General features: G+C 49.5%; 1 protein-coding gene across 1 annotated transcript in view; it reads right to left on the bottom strand.

Moving 5' to 3' along the window:
- Window positions 1-7,846: 7,846 nt before the first annotated feature.
- The window catches only part of LOC115661059 (somatomedin-B and thrombospondin type-1 domain-containing protein-like), a 35,069-nt gene continuing 17,631 nt past the window's right edge, over window positions 7,847-25,284 (bottom strand). The window contains exons 3-5 of the mRNA XM_030583197.1: window positions 24,384-24,474; window positions 11,950-12,108; window positions 7,847-10,772 (exon numbers count right to left, since the gene is read on the bottom strand). Coding sequence (XP_030439057.1) covers window positions 10,667-10,772; window positions 11,950-12,108; window positions 24,384-24,474 — 356 coding nt within the window. The 3' untranslated portion in view covers window positions 7,847-10,666. The remainder of the gene's footprint in view (window positions 10,773-11,949; window positions 12,109-24,383; window positions 24,475-25,284) is intronic.

Below are 25,284 nucleotides of genomic sequence, written 5' to 3'. Positions count from 1 at the left end.
ATGTCACTGCCTGGCTGCTTCTGAAGGCATCATTTGATGGCAATACAGCACCAGTGGGAGAGAGAAGGCGAAGAAGCAGCAGAGCAGCAGTTCTCCACAGATCTGCAGGTGGCAATATTGATGCATAGTTTATGAATCCATCCTTTTGGCACCACGGTCAGTCTCCAGCTGTTCTCTGTAATTTCTGTGCCCAGATGGACAACACCCATTCCCCCGAGGCAGTGCCTTAAATATTTGGGAGAAAATGGCTCCACTAACAAACTATTACAAATGATAGAACTAGATTCATTAAAACACCAGACCTTCCTCCTTGTCCCCTTGGAATTCAGAGGCCCAGCTGGTCAGTGAATTAGGGATTTCACAGGCACCGCAGACCTTTCATGCCTGCCTCAGTTCACACAAACATCAGACCCTCTCTGCCCCTGTCTGTTACATGCCAGGAATTCCACTTTTATTTCTGCGGTACATGCTTAAAGCAGTGGCTGTGGTAGCCTTTTTATGCAAGTCAGTGAAATGGATCTCATGTCACTTCACACCTTTGTTCTTGTCACCATGTCTGTGGCCCGCTCAGCTGCCAGCGTTGCAGGTTTGCTTCTGGGAAGGCAGAGCTGTGTCAGCAGCAGCCCATGAGAGCCCAGGGTTCAGCACTAGCTGCAGTCCTCTGCACCGAGTGGGAGGGATTCTCAAGCACCCTGCTCCTCTTGCAGTGGGTAAGGTACCAAGGGACGATGAGTAGAGAAGGGGACATGAGGATCAATGCACTGAAGCACACAGTTCCTGTCAGGCTAATGTGCTTAGCTACCTGCTGCTTCATAGGCCTTCCTCTGAGTTCTCAGCAGGAATATCTGCATAAGCTGCACTCCTGTGAATCTACCTGCACCCCCCAGGCATGACTTAGGCACTGCAGACTGCCGTGGCTGCTCTCCAGAGTCTGATAAGAACCTGCTGGGCATAATTAAGGGTCTGTGGGGAGCCTTCAAGTGCCAACCAAACAGCTGTGCGTCCTGCCTGATCAAACCCTGCTGACTCTGGTAGTTTCCTCTCTTTGATGGGCCTTGTGGGCGTGTAATGTGTGCTGCCTGTTTGGGAAGACAGGCCTATGTGGGGAGAGGGTTAGATTGGCTGCTGTTGGGGGGGAGGGTGAACGCCCCTCCAAGTTCTCAGCACTTGCTCAAAGCTCCATAGGCCAAGGAGCTGGGGGAGGTGGGTCACGACCTGACCATTTTTAAGCAGTGAGCCCATACCAACGTGTGGTGCTGCCCAAACAGTCTGGCGCATACAGGTGATGTGCTCTGGGCATGAGGTCACACCACCAAGCCAACTTAGCCTGGCCACTCCTCTACACTGAGAAGTGGCTGGGCCAAATGATGCTGTGACCTAGCACCCAGGGATTCTCTTTCTGTACGGCAGCGTGCAGGGGAGCCTGGCGAGAACTTGACTCCTGACAGCACCAGCGCACATGCTGCGGGGGTAGGAGAGATGGAGGCTCGCCAGCCAAGGAAGACCCAGGAGCCCTGGGGAGAACAGGGAATGGGTGAGGACAGGAATGGGGTGCCTGCTGTCCGGGAATAAAGGGACTGGAGTTTGTTTCCCGCCCCCCTGAAACACCTGAATTGGCACTACTGGTTCAGAATCTGGATCTGACCATCCCTGGAGTTCAGATCTGCCCATAATACACAGAGGTCTCAGCCAGGACCTTTGGATCCAGATTTGCTTTCTTATTAATTTTCCACCATTCAGGGCTTTTGGCTCAGATCTGCATTTAATCATGTCTGTGCTGGGTGAGGAGCAATGGCCCTGTATCACACCTCTTCCCAGCTGTGCAAAGCACTCCTTGTGTATTCCACCAGGGCATCATGAAAAACACTCCAGCTCTTTGCAGGCAGCGATCAGCATTTGTGTGAACAGCCCTCAGAGCTGAGACATATTGTCCACTCACCAAGCAGCTGGTACTAGTCAAATGTACTAAGCCAACCCAGAACTGTGGAAGGTGAACGAGCATTCAAAGCCTCCAGCCTAGTTAATCCACAGACTAATCCTGGCACAGGTTAGTCATACCAAAGCAATGCTTTAGACATCCTTTGAGGACAAGGAGAATGAGTGAATCAGACAGGAGGTAAAGAAATTCTCATGCACAAGTTCTCTCTCTAAGGTCTGTCACCTTTGACAAGCGATTGGTAAAAACCATCCTGCTGGAGTTGTAGGTCAGCTTTTCAAAGCAGCAATTACTCTCTTGGGTTTAGGTAGTTACAAGACAAGATGACCTGCACAGCCTGCTTTCTACTCTCTCTTTTAGCCAGCCTGTGAAAATGGAGGGGAGCAATCAATTTACGCTGCAAGGTGTGGGTGTGTAAAGCGGGTGTGCTAAAGTCATCCTGGGTGTAATTCGGAGGGGGGGGTGTCAATGGCACTGCAGCCGGGCTGCATTTAGCCCAGTGGGGCTTGGGCAAGGAAAAGCATTTAGGAAAAATGAAAGGATGTTAGAAGGAATGTTGGCAGCTTCAGGGAGCAGCTTTGTCAGTAGCACAAGACAGCCGGGAGAAAGCACCACATTCTTAGCAAACACACAGCAGGCGCTCTGGAGACTTACCAGCTCAGCAAGGCAGCAACCAGCACAAAATGGCTCCCATAGGGCTGCAGCTGCTTGGCTCTGCCCTATTTAAAGGGCCAGGCCTTGAAAGGCCTGCTGGGAAAAGGGGGCAACCCTAGAGTGGGGAGAGGAGGTAGAGGACAGGTAGCCACAAAGGGAGGGGCTTGAGATTGCTGTGGCAGAGCTTGTGTCTTAGCAGTGATGGTGTTAAGTCACACACACTTCCCAGCCGAACATCAATGGTTTAAGCCCTGAGTGGGAGAAGAAGGATTTTCTGACTTGGCGTAGCTGGCTGCAGGGACCCCAACAGATGCAGGACTCAGGCTGCAGCAAGTGCAAGCATGTGAGCTAGGCACGTTACGTAGGTGTCTCTTTAAGGCCTGAATCTGTGCAGGCCTAAGCCCCTCCAGTTAAGTCAATGGGAGCTGAGTGCCCTTGGTGAATGGCTGGGCCCAGTCCTGCTAGCCCCAGCCAGTGAGTCTTAGGCTCCTCATACATGTCAGACTTCCGGTCACGGAGAAGCCTTGCTCCAGCCTGCTGGAGGGCTCGTTGTTTTAGCAGCCTGTGGCATTCACGGCTCTGCTCATCAGACAGGGTCATTCACTAAGATGGGCAGCCCTGGGCAGGGAGCAAGCTACCATTTGTAAATGCTAGCGAGGTGCTGGGCTAAGTCTGGCTTGAGTGTCTCTAAACCCCCCTCTTAAAGGCCCTGTATCCCTTCTCAGCCTGCCACCTGGGAGGGGTCTGTGCTGTAGCTAATGCCCTCTCCCCAGGTCCATAGCACAGCCAAAGCATTGGGGCGTGATCATTTCGCAGCCACACAATGTGTGTGCTGGTTGCTGAGCACCGTTACTCTCTAGGGTGCTGCCCCTCTGCTGTCTGCAGAAAGCCCTGGGGATGAGATGGTCCTTTGGGGTAGAGTCACTGTCACAGCTCCGGCTGCTCTGCTCCCTGGTGGGCCCAGGCTCCCCATGCATTGCCTGGGGTGAGTTAAGTGCTGAAAGGAGAGATTCGCAGAAGCCAGTGAAGCGAGGGTGTGATTGCAGCAGGCATAGCCATCCCCAAGCCAGCCTGCACCAACCTAGATTGAGTAACCCCAGCAGCACAGCACGGGCTCGCCGCTCATGTCTGCTCAGGGTCCTGGGTGGGGTTGGTCATGGAAGGCGCAGCGAGCCCACGCTGCCACAGCTACGCTGCTAACGTCACGTGAGCTAGCTGGGATCAAGCTGGATCAAAGCTAGCTCAGGTATGTCTACAGGGCTGCACTCACACACCCGTCACAGCGTCAACATACCCTGAGGGGGAGCCACCTAGGTTAGGCAGTAGGACATGCTTCAGTGAAGGGCAGGGCTTAAACCCAGCTCCTCCAGCCCTGACGGATGCGCTAGAAGGAGGCACCTATCGCTGCTTGTGTTTCTCGGCTGCGTACCCTCTCCTGGAGCGAGGCGCCTAAGCCAGGGGCACCCTGTTTCAGAGAAAACAGGAGCCACGCACCCCCACCCCATCACAGCCAATAGCCCAGCACATGCAGCTGGGATTCAAACCACTGCTCTGCCTGATTTGGAGCAGGGACTTGAAGCCATGTCCCTAAGCAGCAGGCAATTGGCTACTCTCTCAAGCTCTCCTGTGGGAGCTGGCCGCTGTATAACTAGCTAGATATTTATTGAGCCAGAGCGAGGGCATTCCCCTGCCTGGAGCATGGGAGAGTCAGGCTCAAGCCCTCCTCCAAGCGCAGAGTGCAGATTCCAACTTGGAGCTCTAACAGCTGCAGGGTGAGCCCTACAGCCCCAGGGCAACCTCCTACAGCCCCAGGGTGAGCCCCAGCAGCCCCAGGGCGAGCCCTACAGCCCCAGGGCAACCTCCTACAGCCCCAGGGTGAGCCCCAGCAGCCCCAGGGCGAGCCCTACAGCCCCAGGGCGACCTCCTACAGCCCCAGGGTGAGCCCCAGCAGCCCCAGGGCGAGCCCTACAGCCCCAGGGTAACCTCCTACAGCCCCAGGGTGAGCCCCAGCAGCCCCACGGCAAGTCCCTGCAGCCCCAGGGTAAGCCCTACAGCCCCAGGGTAACCTCCTACAGCCCCAGGGCGAGCCCCTAAAGCCCCAGGGCGAGCCCCTAAAGCCCCAGGGTGAGCCCTTACAGCCCCAGGGCGAGCCCTAACCCTTACAGCACACCCCCACCCCCTCACTCTATCTTCCCAGCCTGCTTGTGCTCGGCTGTCTTGTGCCGGTTTGCCATGCTCTGAGGGACCATCATGTACAATATGGCTTTGCAAAGCCAGGCACAATGGGGGTGCTGAGCTGGTTGGGGGCTCTACATGTTATTGCAGTACCAGTGACAGTTACGGAGCTGGACCCAATGACCAGACAGGTGGGTGCTTCTATTTCCCAGCTCTGTGATTCTGGGGAAACTGAGGTGCAGAAAGATGGAAGCCAACATTTTCAAACTTGAATACGCACCCCTAGGCACAAAAATTCACGTAGAGCAAGGATCTGATTTTTGCATGTGGATGTAAGGGCCTACAGCTGCGCACCCATGTCTGAAAACATTGGCCGTAGCACTCTGGCTTTCTGGAACCACGGTGTTTGAATAATGTTATTCTTAATGAACTGAGCTGTGTTGACAGGCCTGGCTGTGTTGACATTTTCATTTTTGTCTGGGAACATGGCAGTGTTTGAATGCTCTGGAATGCTGGCTTGGCCAGGGAGGTGGGAGGGGACCGCAGGGCAAGAAGCCAAGCTCCAGCCTGTGTGACTGTGCCGTCAGAGGGATGGTGGGAGTATTTCATCGCCTCCTCTCCCACCAGGCTTTGTAAGCCCGCGTCTCTGTTGCACGGCCCGCTTCTGAGGGAACTGCTTTTGGTTGAGGAGCAAATATTTCCTGCTGGAGCCAGAAGCAAAAACCTGCCCTGCTCCATGGCAGCATCAATCTGCATCTCTCTGTGACTCCTCGCCCAACACGGCAACTTTGCGCAAGCAGCTCTGTGCCCCTGTGCAAAGCTACCGTCCTGGGTGAGAGAACCACTGATGGGGGAACTCTAAGAGAGACGGCAGCTGGGACTGGGTCTACATTTGGACCTCACCTGATCACCCATCCCCAACAAGCGTCACATTCCTGGTCCGTCCCTAGGATGGGCCTACGCGGCCTGGAAATCAAACACACTTCTCCAATGCAGCTCCCTTTTGCCAAGATCTCCCTTCACGCTGGGTCTATTGCTGACATCCCCCTCCCTCACTGTTCCCTCTGTTAGAACTCATCTCGCTCTTTTTCCCTTGGGCAGCGTCCTCTGCCACCCATCTCCCCCTGTCTAACACCCCCTCCGTGTCTGAGCTGGCTGGGCCTAACCCAGCACTCTCCTCCCTCTAAGTACAGGGACCAGCCTTCCCCTGTTCAGTGCTGCTAATCCCAGCAATCGCTGCTGTCAGGGCCGATCAGGCACTGAGTCAAAACCTAGAGTGATTGATCATATGTCCCGTTTTGGCCAGGACAGTCACTTTTTTAAGGATCAGCTGGCAAGAGCGAATGGGACAAATGCACCGTTCAAGGAGCGTTGCTGGCATCCCTTTCTCCCATAGGCCATTTCAGGGCAACAAAGCATTGTGCTGAGCTGGCCAAAGCAGGTGGGCTCCACGTACTGCTTGAGTGACACACAGAGTCCGGAGGGCATGGCGCTATGGGCAATCAGCACAGAGACCCCTTGGAGCAGGTGGTTTTCTTACTACACATGCACTTGGAAGGAGCAGGACTACAACTCAGAGCTCCCTGGCCCCCTGAAAAAAGGGGTTTCCGACAGGGGAAACAGCTTGAGAGCTTTCCCCACCAGGCCCGCTCAGAAAGAAGGGCTGGTATGTTTCTTCCCCACCCCTCCCCTGATGCAGGCTTCTCGGGAGCTGCAGAAGCATACAAACTTTTTAGCTTAAACTTTAATCGCCCTGTGGGAAGCAGAGGCCCTAAACAGCATAGCCAATGGGCTGTGCTCCAGGCTCAAACAGGAGCAGCATCTCTCCTTGCTCCCAGGGAGCACAAGACAGGTACAGCCTGCTACCCCATGCATGATGCCCGGATCAAAGTCATCCAGCAGAAGAGTCACATGAGGACTGTCTGGACCACAGTATGGATGAAAAAGAATGAGAATGTTGCTCAGAAAGAGCTGTAACGGGTCTGGGCAGTAATTGGTTCCCCATACTTTGATCGTACTGGAGGGTAAATCCATTTTGGGATGAAGTAATACACAGCTTAAATGTGCTTTGGAAATGGGTATCCCCTAATGCCTCATTTTCTGATACTAGGAGATTTTCAAGACCTTGACAATCTGAATGGACAGTATAAATGCCCTTTTAAGAGCAACAGCTGTTGCAAAAAGGATAATGCTACATAATAGAGCTTGATTGTCACAGACAGGTGCCAAGGCAAAGCAAATAGGCCAATTCAGAAAAACATTTGTGATAAGCTAGAGGAGTTATGTCCATCCTCTCTATATACATAACACTGCCATCACAGCAATATTACCTAGAAAAGGTGTAATATAGCTATATTTGTGGCAAAGCATTTGTGTTGTCCGTATATAAAATGTGCACCTCTCACCCCCATCCTTTCCTTTTAAAGAGAAATTAAATTGGGGGTGGGGGGGATATTTGACCAATTTAAGGTGGTTTTGGGGGTTATATTCCACACTTCAGTTACACTGTAATTCAATTACAATGTAACAAACATACCTTGTATCTATCTCCACTCCCTTTGAAATCATCATCTCAAAGCAACATCGGAGAAATACAATGGATTATCCAAAGGCATTACTTTCGCTTGGTGATCTAGGGCTTAAGTGTAAATCAAATGAGATTAATCAAAACCTTAGGGGTGTTCAGTTTAATTCAGGCAAAAACCGTTACTAGAGGCAATTTACTGGACTAGGCAGGTCTCTGCTCTGCTCGAGTAGTAGAACGCTATGAAATAAATGATGTTACAGATTGAGTGGGATACTTATGTTTTAGAAACAAGTCAAGAACTTGTGAGGAACCAGCTAAGTGACTAGTTAGATGGTCTCTAAGAAAACCACATAATGGAATAGTTGGGTCGGGACTAAACTGGCATTTTCCTTACATCCAACGTTAACCCGAATTCACACACACTATTTTCCTAACTCAGAGTCCTCTAGGATCTGTACCATCTTCAGTCAAACGGTCCATCTTTATCCTAGAAAGAAAAGGGATTATAATGGTCAAGAATATTATCTTGTGAAATGTATCCAACCACGAACCTTAGGTTTTTACTGTCTTTATTCAAAGTAACTCAAGTACATGTTTTTGTACAACAGCAGACCTAGCACAGGATATGGCTGTGGATACATGAAGTGATAAGGTTCAGAACAATTACTACAATATTAAAAGCTGGAAATTGTTTCACTCCAGAATTGTGTTCATTGAAAAAGACATGGGAGCAACACTAGGAACTCCAGATGCCAGTGCTCTGGTACACACAGAGATGGTGAGAAGCTCTTGTGCTATATGGAGCTCGATGGAGCTTAGAGCAACAGGAAAAGCCAGTAGAAGAACAAGGAGCCTATTAGTAAGTGCTTAAAAAAATATATGATATTTGGTAGAGATTGTTTATAAGGCAGGAGGTTGGATATAAGGCAGAAGGTTGGATCATAATCTTTCCTTTGGCCTGAACATCTATAGCTGGGGATTTCAATGGAGCCAAGTGAGTTAGGAGCCCAGTTCCCACTGAAAGTCAACAGGAGACTGGTGTCTAATGCCTTTAGGCCTCATTGAAAACAATTTCTGCCTGTGAATAACATCCATGAAGGCTCAGTTTCTGTCATGTCAGGAGACAGAGGCAGGGGAGAAGAGGGGGGCAGGGGCTTGATAGTTGGACCATATGACTGAGCTCCTATGGAGGACCCATGAAGGAGCCGAGTGGCAGGTTGGAGCATGTACATATGTGCTGTCCAGGTGGGCTTGTTTTGTTTTACCTGAGATTTGAACCTGACTTCCCAAGAACAGATTTGACCAGCATACACAACTCCATTAGAAAAAGGAGAACATGGCCCCTGAATTGGACACAGACAATATGACAGAGGAGGATACAGGAGCCATCAACTCAAATGGACCAGAAGATGCTGAAGAGATAACATCAGTGGACAGACAAAGGGAACAATGCCATAAGATAACGGTCTCACTGCCACATAAATAGCAAGGCAAAGCCGAGGCCCAGATTGTTAACGCAGGAACCACTGATCCTTGCATAATATTCCACTGCAAAAGTGTTTCTGTTACACTAAAAAACCAGTGGAGATCTGATCATTTTATCGGACGTAGAACGGATGCAGTGAAGGGACAGCAAAGAAGTAGACACAGGGCCTGTTGCAAAGCCCCCTGAAGCCTTGATAATGACTTCAGTAAGCACACGGTAGGCCCTGTAGAGTCCAATCCTGTGATATTAATAATTATGGGTGCTCAGCATCACACAGAATCAGGCCCTTATTGTGCTCCTCAGCCAGACCAGAGGTTGTAAAAGGCCAACTGTGTTTCTATGGATAAACTAAGGTGCAGCTAACAAATTTATTTAATAAATGAATTCTCTCTGAATAATGGTCGGTCTTCCAGCTTTTCAGATTGTATGGCCTCTTCCCAACTGGGATATGTTTTATTTTTCAATTAATAACCTATGTTAAATGTAATTTGCAAAAAGCCAACTTTTGGACTGAAGTTCCTTTGGAAGGAGCAAGCACAGCATGCCATGGGGAATAACAGTGCCATGGGAGAAGCCCACAGAGTGGAGGGAACTACGTCAGGAAGAGGCCCAAGGAAGCACAGTGTAGAAGCAGGAAAGTCACCTGTGGTCTGACCTGGGAGAGTAGCCCCAGGATTCTGTATGTCATCACATGATCACATACAACCTAGGAACCAAAAATATCCTAGACTGTTTTTCCAGACATTAAGCGAAGTAGTTGTCAGTTGCAGTTATTCCAAAGTCCCCAGGTCTCTGGGACATGATCCACCATCAAAAAAGCATTAACCATTTTCCTCTTGCTTTTAAAGTCCTCAGATTAGGGGGTGGCTATTCCAAGGGCTTCAGAAAACTCAAGACCAAAGTGCACTGAGGTCTAACCCTCTTCAATAAATAGAAAGCTTGAAGGTCCTGAACCGTGTGTTACTGTCATCTGAAAAATGGGGTGCAAGTGTGGCTGAGATATTTTACTGGGGCAGAGAGAGAGAGCGCGAGCTCATATTTTTAAACATATCACTCATGTTAAAGCATTACAAACAACAAGTGGAGAAAAAAACTCTTATGCTATTTTCTGGACTTTTCCCAAGACAAAAGTGCAGATTTGTCACTGCCTTTACTCTGATCTTGAGGAGATTGAATGACATGTAATACACCATCCTGTTTGAATCACTCAAGTATCAAGAGAAAAGCAACGCAATCAACTTTAAAAGTTCGGAAGCACAGAGAAGAAAAGTTGCATCTTTTAAGACTTTGCTTTTTGAAAGGAATGTGTGAATGGCCAGTCGAAGGACTTGGGTTTTTTTGGAAACAGTTCCACAGCTAACTGACATTTCCCATGTCATTCCAAATAACCATGACATCACTTCCTCTCTCAGATTTGGCCTCATTCCAATATTTGTCCATCATTAACTTTGGTGCTGGGGTTCTAACAAATTTCTTCTCTTTTTAAAAAAATGTTTTTTTAAATAGGGTTATTGCAATTTTCTTCTTTTCTTTTGTTGTTAAAATCTGCAAAATAATGGGGCACAGAAGAAGAGTGGTCTTCCATTCTAGCTGCAGTGCTGGAGGTAGGTAGCAAGGTTTCTGCAATATAAAGTCCAAAAGAACAAAGACAGGCTTGTGTTTTCAAGCAATACATAGGTATGTGGCCAAAAATATAAATTTCATAGGAAGTGAGAGTTTCTAATGAAAGTGATACAAGGTAAAAAGTGTAGCAAGAACTTCATTCAAAGGAGGTCTGCCCTTCACTTCTGCCTGTTTTCTAGTGATAACCAGAAAAGGCTGGGTCATCAGCTTCAATCGGTCACTCTCCCCTTCTCCTTGAAAGTTCATGACCCAGGTTGACAGAAGGTTACACAAAGATGAGCGACAGCGGAGGACACACACAGTTCTCATGCAGAGACTCCTGGATCCATGAACCCTGGCACCCAGCAATGGAGGTAGCAGTCCAGAATGTCCTGAAATTGGAAGCACAGCCCAGGAGCAGGACTGGGTTAATCTTCCATCTCACAGAATCCACCACAGCTCCATGAGCAAGAGTGGCCCGTGAGTGGAGCTTCCAGCATTGCCAACCCCAGATGTTCAAAAATCATGAGCCACCTCCCCCCTCCGCCCCAAATCACTGGCTTAAAAATAAGAAGCTTGTAAAAATTAGTAAGTTTACGGTTCTTTTTATTTGCCTTCTGGTTTTCAAGCACGTCACATTTTCAGCTTTTCTCTGCAAAAATGAAGGTCAGAAGTGTATTTTTCTGGGTGAAAGCTAAGAGTCTTGTGGGATCACATGACTCCAGGTTTTGAGAAAACTACTAGATAGTATAAAACTCACAATTAAACCACTAGAGCTGGCAACACTGATTCCCACACCGCACAACACGGGCCAGAACAGCCGCTGGGATTCCAGCTATTGCAACCCTGGGGTGCCGAGCAGCATGGAAAGGCTCCAGGGGACATAAACTGCATTCAGCTCTACTTGGCCTGGGGAGCGCTGCCTCAGTTCTCTGTAGGGAAGGGAAGTCAGAAAGGGAAGGTCTGTGAAGACCCACCCACCCCATGCCCTGGGCTGTTGAGAGCAGCACTGTCCTTGCATGCTGCTCAGTCTAGGTCATTGTCCCCCTCTTCAAATGCCACCCGGTTCCCTTCTGCTCTCCAGGTCCAGCTTAGCGTCTTGTCTTAGTCTCCCAGGTCCTGTATAGCGTCGCCCTGCCCCTGCCTCAAGGGGATCCCGCCTCACTTCACAAGCCTTCCTTCTGCTTATGCATCCCGCCTCCCGCCAGCAGCCTGTCCTTTGTAGGTGGCTCGGGCACATGCTGCTGCAAATGTAGCCCTGGCAGGAGGAGCTGGGGGTTGCAGGGAACATATGCCAGCCCTTTGGCAGGACAGTGCAGATGGCCACTCTGCAAGGAGCCTAACGCTGCCCAAACCCAGTGGGCAGGACTGGGGCAGGCACAGGACACAGGGGATGTGTCTGCTCACTCTCCCCAAAGGTGGTTTGCGATTCTGGCTTGGGGGCTTCCCAGCCAGACACAAAGTGGGGCAGGAAATAAACCAAATAAAGGACAAAATCCTTCCTCAGTAACACTGACAGTCCTTTGGGCTAAGCTGGCTGAGTAACATCATCACTCCTCAGTCACTTACCTGGCTCCCTCCAGCCCATCCCCCTTGCATCGGGCCCTGCTGCCCACAGCGTCCGGCCGGCACTCCACACAGACTCGCCTCTCTCTCATCAGCTGGCTGCTCCACGAGTGCAGGCGGCAGGCGGCTCCCACCTGCTTCAGGCGGAAATAGACGCAGTAACTGGAAAGGGAGAGGGAGAGAATTAGCCAGGATGCCAACACCCCTCTGCAATGGGTTTCTGCTCCCACAGGGGCGGGGGTGGCCTGTGGTGAGAAGAGAGGTTTGCATTTGCTGGAGAAATGCTCCATTTGCCTAGAGACCCAACATGTCAGCAACAGGCCCAGTGCACACTCTCCTGTCGCTATCTGACCTCCCTGAAATCCCCAGACTTTAAACCAGCTGCTTGAATAACCCGACCAGGATCAGTACTCCATGGGCACAGACTCCAAGAGGCTCTCACACAAATCCTCCACTAGCAACATTTTGATGCTAAATGCAACCCGGTAGCAGCCTTGCCACTGAATGAGAAATCCCAAGGCAGGATGGTCACCCAAATCCTGCTGCCGCCTCTGAACCTCACCACGTGTCCCTGCAAAAGGAGAAGTTCTGCCCTGGGATTGTATCTGGCATGAGCTTCCCCCGTCAGACATCTCACAGTCATGCCTAGGATGCCGAAGACAACTCATTGCCGCTTTCAGTGCCGTGTGGGAGGAGGGGTGGCCAGGCACAGCCACCCCCAGAACAGCTGACCAGTTGCTCTAAATTTGTGCCCCGGGCCAAAGCAAGCCCTGAATTGGGGAAACATAAATGTTGCCTAGAGCCCCTACAAGGCCGAGTTTCCTTGTGTAAAATGGGTCTAGAGAGATGCCCTGGTTTAGCTACTGTCTCTATAAGTAACGGCTTCAGCAGAGAGCTGCTTAGGGGCAGAATAACTATTAGATATTCATCCCTCACTGTGGCATTCATAAACGTTTGCCATCGTTCTGCCCCTCGACTGGCTGCGGTTACTTGTCTGCCTGATGTTCCTTTCCTGGCCATCCCCAGCAGCTGAGCTTATCTGGGCCTTAATCACCTCTTCAGAACAGAAGGGGGGGAAAAAACAAAACCCTGAAGGCCCCTTGGAGGAGGAGGAGGAGGAGGCTTGGCAAGCTGACAGCTGTAAAGCAACCGCAATGCACTGGCTGACTTAGGGGGATTGCTTCAGATCAGAACTTCCCCTCCTCCTGCCTTTGGGAAAGCGCAGGCCCCGATATCCCCAGTGGTGCAGGCAGCTTTGCTTTGAAGTGTGTAGCCTGTCTGTCTGCATCCCTTCCTCCCCTCCTCCTCAACACTGGCAGTGCCAAGGAGCCTGCCTGCAAGGGGCACCAGGAGCAGTTTCTAGCTTGTGTCTCCACCTGGTCATGTACTTCCAGGGAAGGAGAAATCCGCAGCAGGGCCCCACCTGGACAAGAGCATGTTATGGAGGTTCCTTTTGCTGTGCAGCGTGGCGGTGGGGTCACCTGACTGGTTGAGGGAGGCCCTACTGATCAGAATGTGTCCCCTGCTCCTCGGGGGCAACTGGGATGATTTCCTGCTTGCAGGGGGAGTAGAAAAGTCAGTGGGGCTGGACGACCTCACAGCCAGTGCTTCTAACTCTCCTGCATGCTAGTCTGCCTCTTCCCTGTGGCCTTGCAGCAGGCAGCATGTTCTCTCTGCAAATGGCTGCTGGGCCAGGTAGGTGGGGAGGGGATCAGTTGGGAGCATTTTCCATCTGCCACATTTAAAATATCTGGGGTACATTTGGGATTCATAACCCATTGGCTCACTGCTGTCACCAGCATGCATACCCAGTTTCTTGGGCAGAGGGACCCCCCCGGCTGCATGCTGCCTTCGTCCCTCACTGGCTCCATCTCTGGGACCGGTGTTAAAAGAAGCCATCTGATTTTCAGCCCATCCTGCCCATGTTCTATGGCTTGTCTTGGCAGCATCTACCCATGTAGTCCTGACTGCAATGGCGCCCTGAGTCTCCTGTTCAGCATCAGCTCGTCTGCGCTCCTCAGGCCTGATCTCTGTACTCCTCCTCAGGCTTTGGTGTCCAGCCTCGTCTAGAAACCTCTCTACTGTTTGTGGGCTTGGCTAGTTCTCCCATCCATCTCTCACCACTTATCCTGGGCTGGTCAACACTGGACAATTCAGTCGGCTTAATTACATCACTCGAGGCTGTGAAAAAGTTTGTGCCCTGTGTGATGTAATTAAGCCAACCACTAGGCCAGTGGAAGAATTATTCCATCAACTGAGCTACTCCCTCTTGGGGAGGTGGATTTACTACAGGGACGGAAGAACCCCTCCTGTTGCTGTGGTCTCTCCGCTCAGAGTGGCAGCCCAGGCACCCATGTACGCAGAGCTGCTAGATTCCTGCATGTCGACACCCGGAGTTTTCTCCCTGCACACCCTCCCTTCAAAGCACACCAGCTGCCACGGCTGCAAAGGAAGTGCCATGAGATTCTGCAGGTAAAAACATCAGAGACGTGCACACCTGGGAGGAGGTGCAAGTGACAGCTGCTGTTGCCTAGGCCTGGCTGGAACAGGAAAGCAGCAGCTGTATTCCCACTTTGTGCTCCAACTGAAGGTTTCAAACACTCATCCAAGGGAATTTCAGGAAGGAGACAGTGCAGCAACGCAGCTCCCAGGGCGGAGACAGAGCCATGGAGGACAGCAAGGCGGTTTTCACTGCATAAGGATTGGGAAACTGCTCCCCAAAATGACTATTTTAAATGCAACCATCTTCCCCCAGATTTCACAGGAGCTTTGTCGTGAGGGTGTTTTTGCACATTTAAACCATTTCTGACGTCAATCGAAATGCAAACACCTCTGTTCTCTTGGGTTTGGATGTGTGGCTCACAGAGTGACTTCCGGGGTGTGAACAATTCCATTCTGGGAGCTCCCGCTGGGGTGAAACCAAAGAGAAACAGAACGCCTTTAAGAAGTACTGGAACGGCAGCTGCTCCAGTGAGCGATAAGGTAGCACAGATTGGGTGCAACAATGCTGCAGCGGTTGCGTGACAGGAGCTGAGGCCAAGGGTGGAGGTGCAGAGGGTTCTGCTGTATTCCAGCCCCGCTGCTCCAAGCTACAGCTTTGATTGCATCCCTTAATTAGCCCAAAGTCATGAGTTGGCATGGAGCTGTGAGAACTCGGCAGCCAGACAGACAGTCAGTGGAACAGCAGCAGGAGGCCCTGGCATTACCACACTGGGCCCTGGGGCTACTATGCTACACCAAGAAATGCCCCAACTCCCTTCCAAGCCACACACCAGCCACTACCACACTTCCTCCTTACCAGCTCCTAGGCCCACCTTGGAAAATGGCCACGCCTGGTCCCTTCCCTGCGGCTGGAGCAGGTAGCCGCCCATAAGGCCTCTATGCCTCCTCCTTATGGGCTGGCTTCCTAGGACAGCACACAAGCACGTGTGCTGATTGCCACTCAGGATACGCCTGAATGCCGCTGGGAGTGGGCTTCCCAGCCCAGGGAGAGACACGCTAGCACAGCTCGAGCTATAGCTGAGGGGAGTATGGGCAAGCAGTGACTTGATTTAGCTGCCTGGTTACATGCCAAAGGGGTGTGGGGGGGGTTGTATTTGGACAGCTAGACCAAGCCACTGGCTACGCTTCCCCTGGCTACACTGCTCACTAGCTGGACCACAGGGTAAACACGCCTGGATTGGTTCAGCCCTCATGGCAATAACCTCAGTGAAGACACAGCTCTGTCCACCTATTCTTCCTCGTATTGGTCTCACGCTTTCCCCATTTCCATACTTCTGACCAAGATGCACCAGAGTTTGTGGCTGTAGAGCAGGGGGCTTGTTCTAACCTTCAGGAGGAGGCTGGAAGAAGACCTGGCCGTGAGAGTAGAAAGGGGGTGGACCAGGGCTGCTTAGCATGGGAAAGAGGCTGGACAGAATGGGAAAAAAAGCAGAGATGGGGATTTGAGTGCCCAGGATTGAGGGGCGAACGACTCCAAACAGCCTGATACACAAAGGTCTTGTGTTTCTCGTTTCAGGCTCGCAGCCTCCTCTGTAGATGCAGATCCACCCCACTGCCCACACCCAGCAGCCGGCAGAACACATTTCTGTTCTCATTCCCTCGTCCACACAGCCATCTCCTCCTCCAAGCAGCGCTGAAATCCTTCCGAGCACCTCCCCAGTTGGATCCCTGCAAACTGTGCTGAGCCCCACCCCATGTAATGATCCCAGCCCTCTGCCCCTCGCCCTGCAGATGCTTCACAAACCCAACTAGCCTGAGAATAGCACTGCTTGTGAGAAGGGGATTTACAGCCTGGGGCTAGTTAATCAGCTACCCTGCGGCTTATCAGTTACAAGGGGGGAGGCTTACAGCTAACTAGGAAAATCCTAGACAGAAAAGAAAAAAAGATGAAAAAGCCCATTAAGATAATCTGGCCCATCTCACTTCCAACGCAAGATACATTCCCCCAAGAGAGAGCACATCAGACAATAAACTGACTACACCTGCTCTAAAGAGGAACTCAATCTTTTTGTTTAAAGGGATTCCCCTGCCATACCATCAGGGTGCATCTGTCAATAGCTGAGCAGTTTGAAACCACTCTCTGGGCCAGATGTTCCACTGGCATAAGTCAGCATAGCTTGACTGAAGCAAGACCAATTGAAACCAGCTGGCAATCTGGTCTGGTGTGTCCCCTTGCATTCTCTGTGGAGATGGAGCAGGAAGTCAGCCCCTTGATCTAGTCTGCACTGGAGCTGGTTTGAACACAGAGGTCCCAGGGCCCGCCTCGCCCCTGCTCTCCAGAAGTCAGATCCATGCTGTTTTTGTGACACTCTGCTCTAGCCCCAAGATAGTTTTCCATAGGTCATGGCATGCTCAGCATGGACACGCTCAGAAGCCTAGCATGCAAACGATGCATTTCAGACCCACCTTGTGTAACACGGTCCCCAAGGCAGCAGTCAGCGTTTCCTAATTAACAGCAGATGTGCTTTTGGGAACAACATTAGTAACAATGATTTTCCATCATGTGATGGATTTGTGACTATACTTCTCACCCGTGCCTTAAGAGGCCTTCAGAAGGGCATTTGCAGCTCACGTGCTGCGACAGTACTAGACGGCTGCCTACATCCATTGGCCAACACCACTGAGAATGTTGAGATACACAAATAAGTCTCACTTGTTAAATGGTTTTTTCTCCTGTTGTGTGTGATCTCTGTACTTCTGGAAGTAAAGGAGGATCGTGCTAATCAGAACCAAGCATCAGCCCCGATCCTGCAATCTGTTCCATGCGGGCGGAACAGAGCAATATCATAGCAGCAGGTACTAGCTGGCTTCTCTCACATGACCCTGCCCAGGCACCTCCACCCAGATGTGACACTCACCACTACAGTTCTCTCCTCTCCCTGCTGGTCAGTTGCAGTTTGCAGATGAGCAAATCATACAGAGCAAATACATTAACCAGACAAAATTTAATCTCTTCTCCTCCTGGAACATTTATAAGCAGGTCATGGTCTATTCGAGATCCAAAATGACTGGACAAATGTTTGCACATCTTGTTATAACTCTCTGGATCGATCGTGAGCACTCCTCTGTGACTAGTCACTATTTGCTCTTTAGTTGCGATAGGTCAGCCAGATCACATGGCACAGTTTCAATGCACGGACTGAAGGGGCAACTACCAGTGCACATTCGAGCGCTTGCATATTTAAAGCGCGATTTCCAGACAGATTCGCATCAAAGCCTGGTAGCAGCACCTTGCACTCAATGCCACGGCTGATGGGATTGCGGGATCAGAAATGCCCACAAGGACACGTAGGGGAGTCACAGGCTTGCCTGCTTCCAAACACGGGTGGCTCTGGATATGCTGGCAATTCTATGGATTTATCAAATGTGTAACGCCCCCCAGGGGAACCTGCAAGGTAGCTGTGGCTGCAAGACTAGAAGTGAGGGGCAAGCAAGCTTGCCAGGGACTGTGCAGAAAGTCCCTAGCAGCCTGTGGTACAGCAGAGCCCCAGTGAGGCCGAAGGGACAGGGCTTTCTTCAGTGCTGGAATGGGATTCCTGAGACGACAGCACAGAGCCTCTCATCACAGAATTACAAGCACAATGTAATATTATTAACCTCCCTGGCTGAACCCTGAATGCCAGCAAAATGTATCTGTTGATAACAACTCCTATCTAGCACTCTACACAGGAGCATCATTAGCCCGATTTTACAGGTGGGGAACTCGGGCAGAGAGCAGAAGTGACTCGAAGTCACACAGCAGACCAGTGGCAGAGCTGGGGGTAGGACACAGGTCTCCTGAGTCCTAATCTGGAGATCTTGCCACTAGGCCACGGCACCTCCCTATTGTTAATGGAGAACATGAAATAGAGCAAGTTATGCCTCGAGCAGCGTCTCTGGAAAGGAGATGAGGAGCTACCAGGAGTTCTCCAAGAGCCTCAAGCTGACAGTTTCTGTAGCAGCGCAATGGAGGCACAGACAGTGATAATTCCCTTTCTACAGAGCCTTTCCTCCAAGGATCACAAAGCCCCTTACAAACACTGAATTAACCTTGTCTCATCGCACTGCTGAGAGGCTGGGGAATAACACTATTCCCACTACACAGGTGGGGAAACAGAGGCACAGGTGAGGAAAGGGACTTGCCCAAAGTGTCATGGTGAATCAGTGGCAGAGTCCGGAAGAGAGTCCAGGAATTTCAGTTCCCAGTCCTCTGCTCTAACCCCTAGATAGCATTGCTGCTCTGTGTAGATATGGCCTTAACTCACCATGTCACAGAAAGAAACTGAAGAATACACCAAAGAGCGACTGACACAGGAAATGGCTTCCAGGTTTTCTCCTCACAATCCTCCAGCAGAACATGGAATTCTCCACAGGCTTTCTCCTCCCTCATGGCAGCTTCAGCAGTTCCATACATCCAGGCTGAGAGCCAGTGATTTCTCTACACCCCCCTTGAATTTCCCCAACACCCCACCCCCAGTTTTGTGAACTAGTTACATGCCAAACCTGGTGTCTGAACTTTGCGACTTTGTCCTCACCCACAACTATTTCACATTTGGGGATAATATATACCTTCAAGTCAGCAGCACTGCTATGGATACCCGCATGGCCCATAGTATGCCAACATTTTTATGGCTGACTTAGAACAACACTTCCTCAGCTCTCATTCCCCTAATGCCCCTACTCTACACTGATGACATCTTCATCATCTGGACCCATGGAAAAGAAGCCCTTGAAGAATTCCACCATTATTTCAACAATTTCCATCCCACCATCCACCTCAGCCTAGAACAATCCACACAAGCGGTCCATTTCCTTGACACTACTGTGCTGATAAGCGATGGTTACATAAAAAACACCCTACACCAGAAACCTACTGTCTGCTATACTTACCTACATGCCTCCAGCTTCTATCCAGAACACACCACACGATTCACTGTCTTCAGCCAAGCTCTAAGATACAACCGCATTTGTGCCAATCCCTCAGACAGAGACAAGATCTCTATCAAGCATTCTTAAAACTACAATACCCACCTGCTGAAGTGAAAAAACAGATTGACAGAGCCAGAAGAGTACCCAGAAGTCACCTACTACAAGACATTCCCAACAAAGAAAATAACAGAACCCCACTAGCTGTTACCTTCAGCCCCCAACTAAAACCTCTCCAGCACATCATCAAAGATCATAGAATCACAGAATATCAGGTTGGAAGGGACCTCAGGAGGTCATCTAGTCCAACCCCCTGCTCAAAGCAGGACCAATTCCCAACTAAATCATCCCAGCCAGGGCTTTGTCAAGCCTGACCTTAAAAACCTCTAAAGGAAGGAGATTCCACCACCTCCCTAGGTAACCCATTCCAGTGCTTCACCACTCTCTGAGTGAAAAAGTTTTTCCTAATATCCAACTTAAACCTCCCCCACTGCAACTTGAGACCATTACTCCTTGTTCTGTCATCGGGTACCACTGAGAACAGTCTAGATCCATCCTCTTTGGAACTCCCTTTCAGGTAGTTGAGAGCAGCTATCAAATCCCCCCTCATTCTTCTCTTCTGCAGACTAAACAATCCCAGTTCCTTCAGCCTCTCCTCATAAGTCCTGTGCTCCAGCCCTCTAATCATTTTTGTTGCCCTTCGCTGGACTCTCTCCAATTTTTCCACATCCTTCTTGTAGCGTGCGGCCCAAAACTGGACACAGTACTCCAGATGAGGCCTCACCAGTGTCGAATAGAAGGGAATGATCACATCCCTTGATCTGCTAGCAATGCCCCATCTTATACAGTCCAAAATGCCGTTAGCCTTCTTGGCAACAAGGGCACACTGTTGACTCATATCCAGCTTCTTGTCCACTGTAACCCCTAGGTCCTTTTCTGCAGAACTGCTTCCTAGAAAGATCTACAACCTATCCTGAAAGATGATCCCTCACTCTACCAGATCTTGGGAGACAGACCTGTCCTCGCTTACAGACAGCACCCCCAACCTGAAGCAAATACTCACCAGCAATCATACACCACAGAACAAAAACACTAACCCAGGAACCTATCCTTGCAAGAAAGCCCAATGCCAACTCTGTCCACATATCTATTCAAGTGACACCATCATAGGACCTAATCACATCAGCCATGCCATCAGGGGCTTTCTCACCTGCACATCTACCAATGTGATATATGCCATCATGTGCCAGCAATGCCCCTCTGCCATGTACATTGCCCAAACCAGACAGTCTCTACACAAAAGAATAAATGGACACAAATCTGACATCAGGAATCATAACACTCAAAAACCAGTAGGAGAACACTTCAACCTCTCTGGCCATTCAGTAACAGATTTAAAGGCGGCAATTTTGCAACAGAAAAGCTTCAAAAACAGACTCCAGCAAGAAACTGCTGAACTTGAATTAATATGCAAACTAGATACAATCAATTTAGGCTTAAATAGAGACTGGAAATGGCCAAGCCATTACACACATTGAATCTATTTCCTCATGTTAAGTATCCTCACACCTTCTTGTCAAACTGTCTTAAATGGGTCATCTTGATTATCACTACAAAAGTTTTTTTCTCCTGCTGATAATAGCTCATCTTAATTAATTAGCCTCTTAGAGTTGATTGCGCAACTCCCACCTTTTCATGTTCTCTGTACGTATATATCTTTCCTCACTATATGTTCCATTCTATTCATCTGATGAAGTGAGCTGTAGCCCACGAAAGCTTATGCTCAAATAAATTTGTTAGTCTCTAAGGTGCCACAAGTACTCCTGTTCTTTTTGCGGATACAGACTAACACGGCTGCTACTCTGAAACCTGCTAGTTCTTGTGTTATGTGAAGGATTAAATAACATTTCCTTATTCACTTTCTTCACATCAGTCAAGATTTTATAGACCTCTATCATATCCCTCCCTTAGTCGTCTCTTTTCTAAGCTGAAAATTCCCAGTCATTTTAATTTCTCCTCCTGTTTCATACCCCTAATCATTTTAGTTGCCCATCTCTGTACCTTTTCCATTTCCAATCTCTCTCTTTTGGGATGGGGTGACCAGATCTGCACACAGTATTCAAGGTGTACATGTACCATGGATTTATATAGAGGCAATATGATATTTTCTCTCTTCTTATCTATCCCTTTCTTAATGATTCCCAACATTCTGTTTGCTTTTTTGACTGCTGCTGCACATTGAGCGGATGTTTTCAGAGAACTATCCACAATCACTCCAAGATCTCTCTCTTGAGTGTTAACAGCTAATTCAGACTCCTTCATTTTGGATGTATAATTGAGATTGTTTTCCAATGTGCATTACTTTGCATTTATCAACATTGAAATTCATCTGCCATTTTATTGCCCAGTCACCCAGTTTTGTGAGATCCCTTTGTAACTCTTCGCAGTCTGCCTGGGACTTAACTATCTTGAATAGTTTTGTATCATCTGCAAATTTTGCCACCTCACTGTTTACCCATTTTTCCAGATCATTTATGAGTATGTTGAACAGTAATGGTCCCAGTACCGCCCCTCAGGGATACCACTATTTATCTCTCTCCATTCTGAAAACTGATAATTTATTCCTACCCTTTGTATCCCATATTTTAACCAGTTACTGATCCATGAGAGGACTTCCCTCTTATCCCATGATGGCTTACTTTTCAAAAGTCAATTTAAATTAAATACATTTTTAAAAAAATATATCTTTTTTAGAAATCTAGACCTGTTATGTGTTTTGGTGTAATTTGCATTATCCTTATGTTAAATTTGCATTATCCTAACGAAATATTTACTTTATTCATATCTCTTTTATATATCTCACTGGCCCTGACACCCTCCCCCCCGTAAATTCAAACACCCCCCCTAATTTCAATTCCTGGAGAAACTACTGCTGAGAGCCCCTGGGCACACTTGCCCCTCAGGCCTCTGGTGGTGCGGATCACCTAGGGAAGCACATTATACAAGACCTTCTCAGCACCTCCTGTCTGCAGGCCAGACTGAAAGGACCCTTTGGAGCATTGCAGCGAAGATTGGTCTCCCTGCGCGAGCACAGCCTGCCATCTATGCCAAGCATGGCCCAAACCACGATGCAAATTAATGCTGAACTTAGGAGATGCATCACCTTGCAACCAGGGTGGGACAGAGACAGAGACAATCTGCTCCACATTGCCAAGTCAATGGAGTATGTGTTCCCCAACAGCAACCAGGCATGGCCCGGATCCAGCCTGTGGCTGGGGAGATCGGCAAGTAATTCTCCTCTCAATATCATCTTTCACTAATAAGCCCGCTTAGAAGTCCAAGCTCCATTAGCTAGGGCCAGGGCTACTGCAAGTGGCAGAGAGGAAAGCCCCAGGAAGCCAAGATGACCAGCCCCAACATGTTACGAGTCTCCTCTCTGCTGGGAAAGTGACGCACCATGCCGAAAGCACAGGGCTGTTAATTAAAGAGCGGTAATGGAGAATACTAGACTTGACCCTGACTAATCAGATTACACAATTGCGGCTGACATCAGCTCCCTGTCTAGCGAGGCAGACCCTTCTGCTCTAGTAACATGCAGAAATGCAGGCGAGACTCAGACGGGGAAGATGCCAAGGGCATATGCATATGGCAGCCGCCCCGGTATGGAAGGAGCTGGACAGTGCTCCCAAGAGTTCTGAAGGGAAGAATGAAGTCTTTAGAAGCACACGCCTGTGGTCTATGCCTGTCTTCAGGGATCCAGGATGTAGATAGGTTAGATGAGCGGTCCTAGCCCTGCTGCATAGAATCACAGAAATGTAGGGTGGAAGGGACCTGGAGAGGTTAGCTAGTCCACGGCCCTCTGCTGAGGCAGGACCAAAAAAAACCAGAGATCATCCCCTCCAGGTGTTTGTCTAACCTGTTCTGAAAAACCTCCAGCGACAGGGATTCCACCACCTCCTTAGGTAACCTGCTCCAGTACTGACATTTTTCCTAACATCTAACTAAATCTCCCTTACTGCAGATTAAGCCCATTCTGCTTGTCCTCCCTTACGTTGCTATGAAGAGCAAAACAATCCCTGTCCCCTTTATAAACAGCCTCTACGTATTTGAAGACTTATCAGGTCCCCCCTTCACTCCACTTTTCTCAAGCCTGAACATTCCCCAGGTTTTTTAACCTCCTCTCATAGATCAGGATTATTTTTGTTGCTCTGCTCTGGACTCTCAGTAGAAACAGGGATGGAGGTTTGAGCAATCTCCATCACCAACATTTTAACACAGTACCTAACGCTAGGCTTCCACAGCCATCATCTTTAGCTGCTTAAATACGTGGCCTGGTTTTCAGAGATACAGAGGACTTGACTCTCACAGACTTCCCTGGAGCTGTTGGGAGTTCAGAGCCTTTGACAAACAGGCTACTAACGGAGCTGTGCAAGGCCCTGCTTTAGCAAAGCGCTTAAGTATGTGGCACCGAAATAAAAAGGACTTTGGCACATGCTGAGGTGCATCATTGGGCTGAGGCCAAAATATGAATCTAGATGCCTCACCTGAGGCACAGAGAAGGAGAAAGAATTGCCCCTCTTCTCCGGGCTGTGTGCAATGCCTCTGACGCTCCCCTCAGCAAACAGCGCCATCCCTTTTAATGGCAGGAGAACTCATGCAGCTCTCGTTTCCTCCCCAAACTCAGCCCAGCTAATGGCCACGCTGGAATCACAGAAGTTAGACACCTGTTAGATCATCTGTCCATCTCTCAGGGGTCAGTGCAGGACTGGTGCTTATGACACATTTAGCAGTGCTTGTCCACTGTTGTTTTAAGTGTGTCCGAGAAGAGCCCCAATACAATACTGATTTCCCTGCAGAGTATTTGGGGAGGATTTCAGGATCTGTCACTGTCTTCTCCTCTCCGTATAGGAGGACAGCGTTTATTCTGCAGTTCTTACTTAAGAGTCAGGCTGAGCTAAGTCAGTAGCGCTTGTCACAGAAAGAATCACCCTGAGAAGGGGACAGTGTGCTCCGTGATATGCCTCACCTACCTTGGCTGCTTCTCCTTCACCAGCATGTGAGGTCTTCTCCAGGGGTCCTTAAAGTCCCTTTTAAAAGAATCTGGCAAAATCTTAGCCACCTCTGTCAAAAAAGCAAAGGGAGTGGGGACAGGAGGGATGCAGAAGGTTAGAAAACAAGCCCAGAGACAGAGCTAAGAGGGCACAGAAAGCAAATTATTAGGAGGATGGCCTGCTTGGTACCTGCTCCCAGGCTCTGGGAAAGTGGGGGACCCAGACCAGCAGGGAAGGGAATAACGTTAATTGCAATTAGTGATATTAATGCGAATACGGGGCATGATTCAAAGCTCACTCATGTCAATGGGAGTCTTTCCACAGACTTCCTCGACTGAATCTGGATCAGGCCCATTTTTGTTACTGTTAGCAACTTCCACTGTATGGCAAATCTCAAAGCACGTTACGAAGTGGCCAAGTATCATTAACCCCGTTCCACATATGGGGAAACTGAGGCACACGGAGAATTCAAGTCTGGCCCAATGTCACACAGTTAATCAGTGGTAGAGTCAGGGCTTGAACCCATCTCTCCTGACTCCAACACCCCTGCTCTAACCACTAACTCACATGCCCCAGCCCCAGTTTAAAGGCAACTTCTCAACAGAGCAACCAAAAGGAACTGGTCTCAAAAGGAATTCCAAACAGAGGTGGGGAAATGGATGCTTTTCAAACATGTATCCATTTACCCCTGGTGTATTTTGCATGGTGCTGAAGCAAAGGCTGGATGGTCTCCAACAGAGGTCGCCTTTGCCACATTCCTGCACGTGGGATATCAGGATTATTCCCATGTCAATATACTGCAATATGATACAAACACAGGATCCCCACAGATACAACAGAGCCTCTGCCTACCTGCAGTTGGATGTGCAGGCTCTCAGCT

The sequence above is a fragment of the Gopherus evgoodei genome, chromosome 13 (genome assembly GCF_007399415.2).
Source record: "Gopherus evgoodei ecotype Sinaloan lineage chromosome 13, rGopEvg1_v1.p, whole genome shotgun sequence".
Classification (NCBI taxonomy): Eukaryota; Metazoa; Chordata; order Testudines; family Testudinidae; genus Gopherus; species Gopherus evgoodei.
This window is presented reverse-complemented; position numbering and strand designations above follow the sequence as displayed.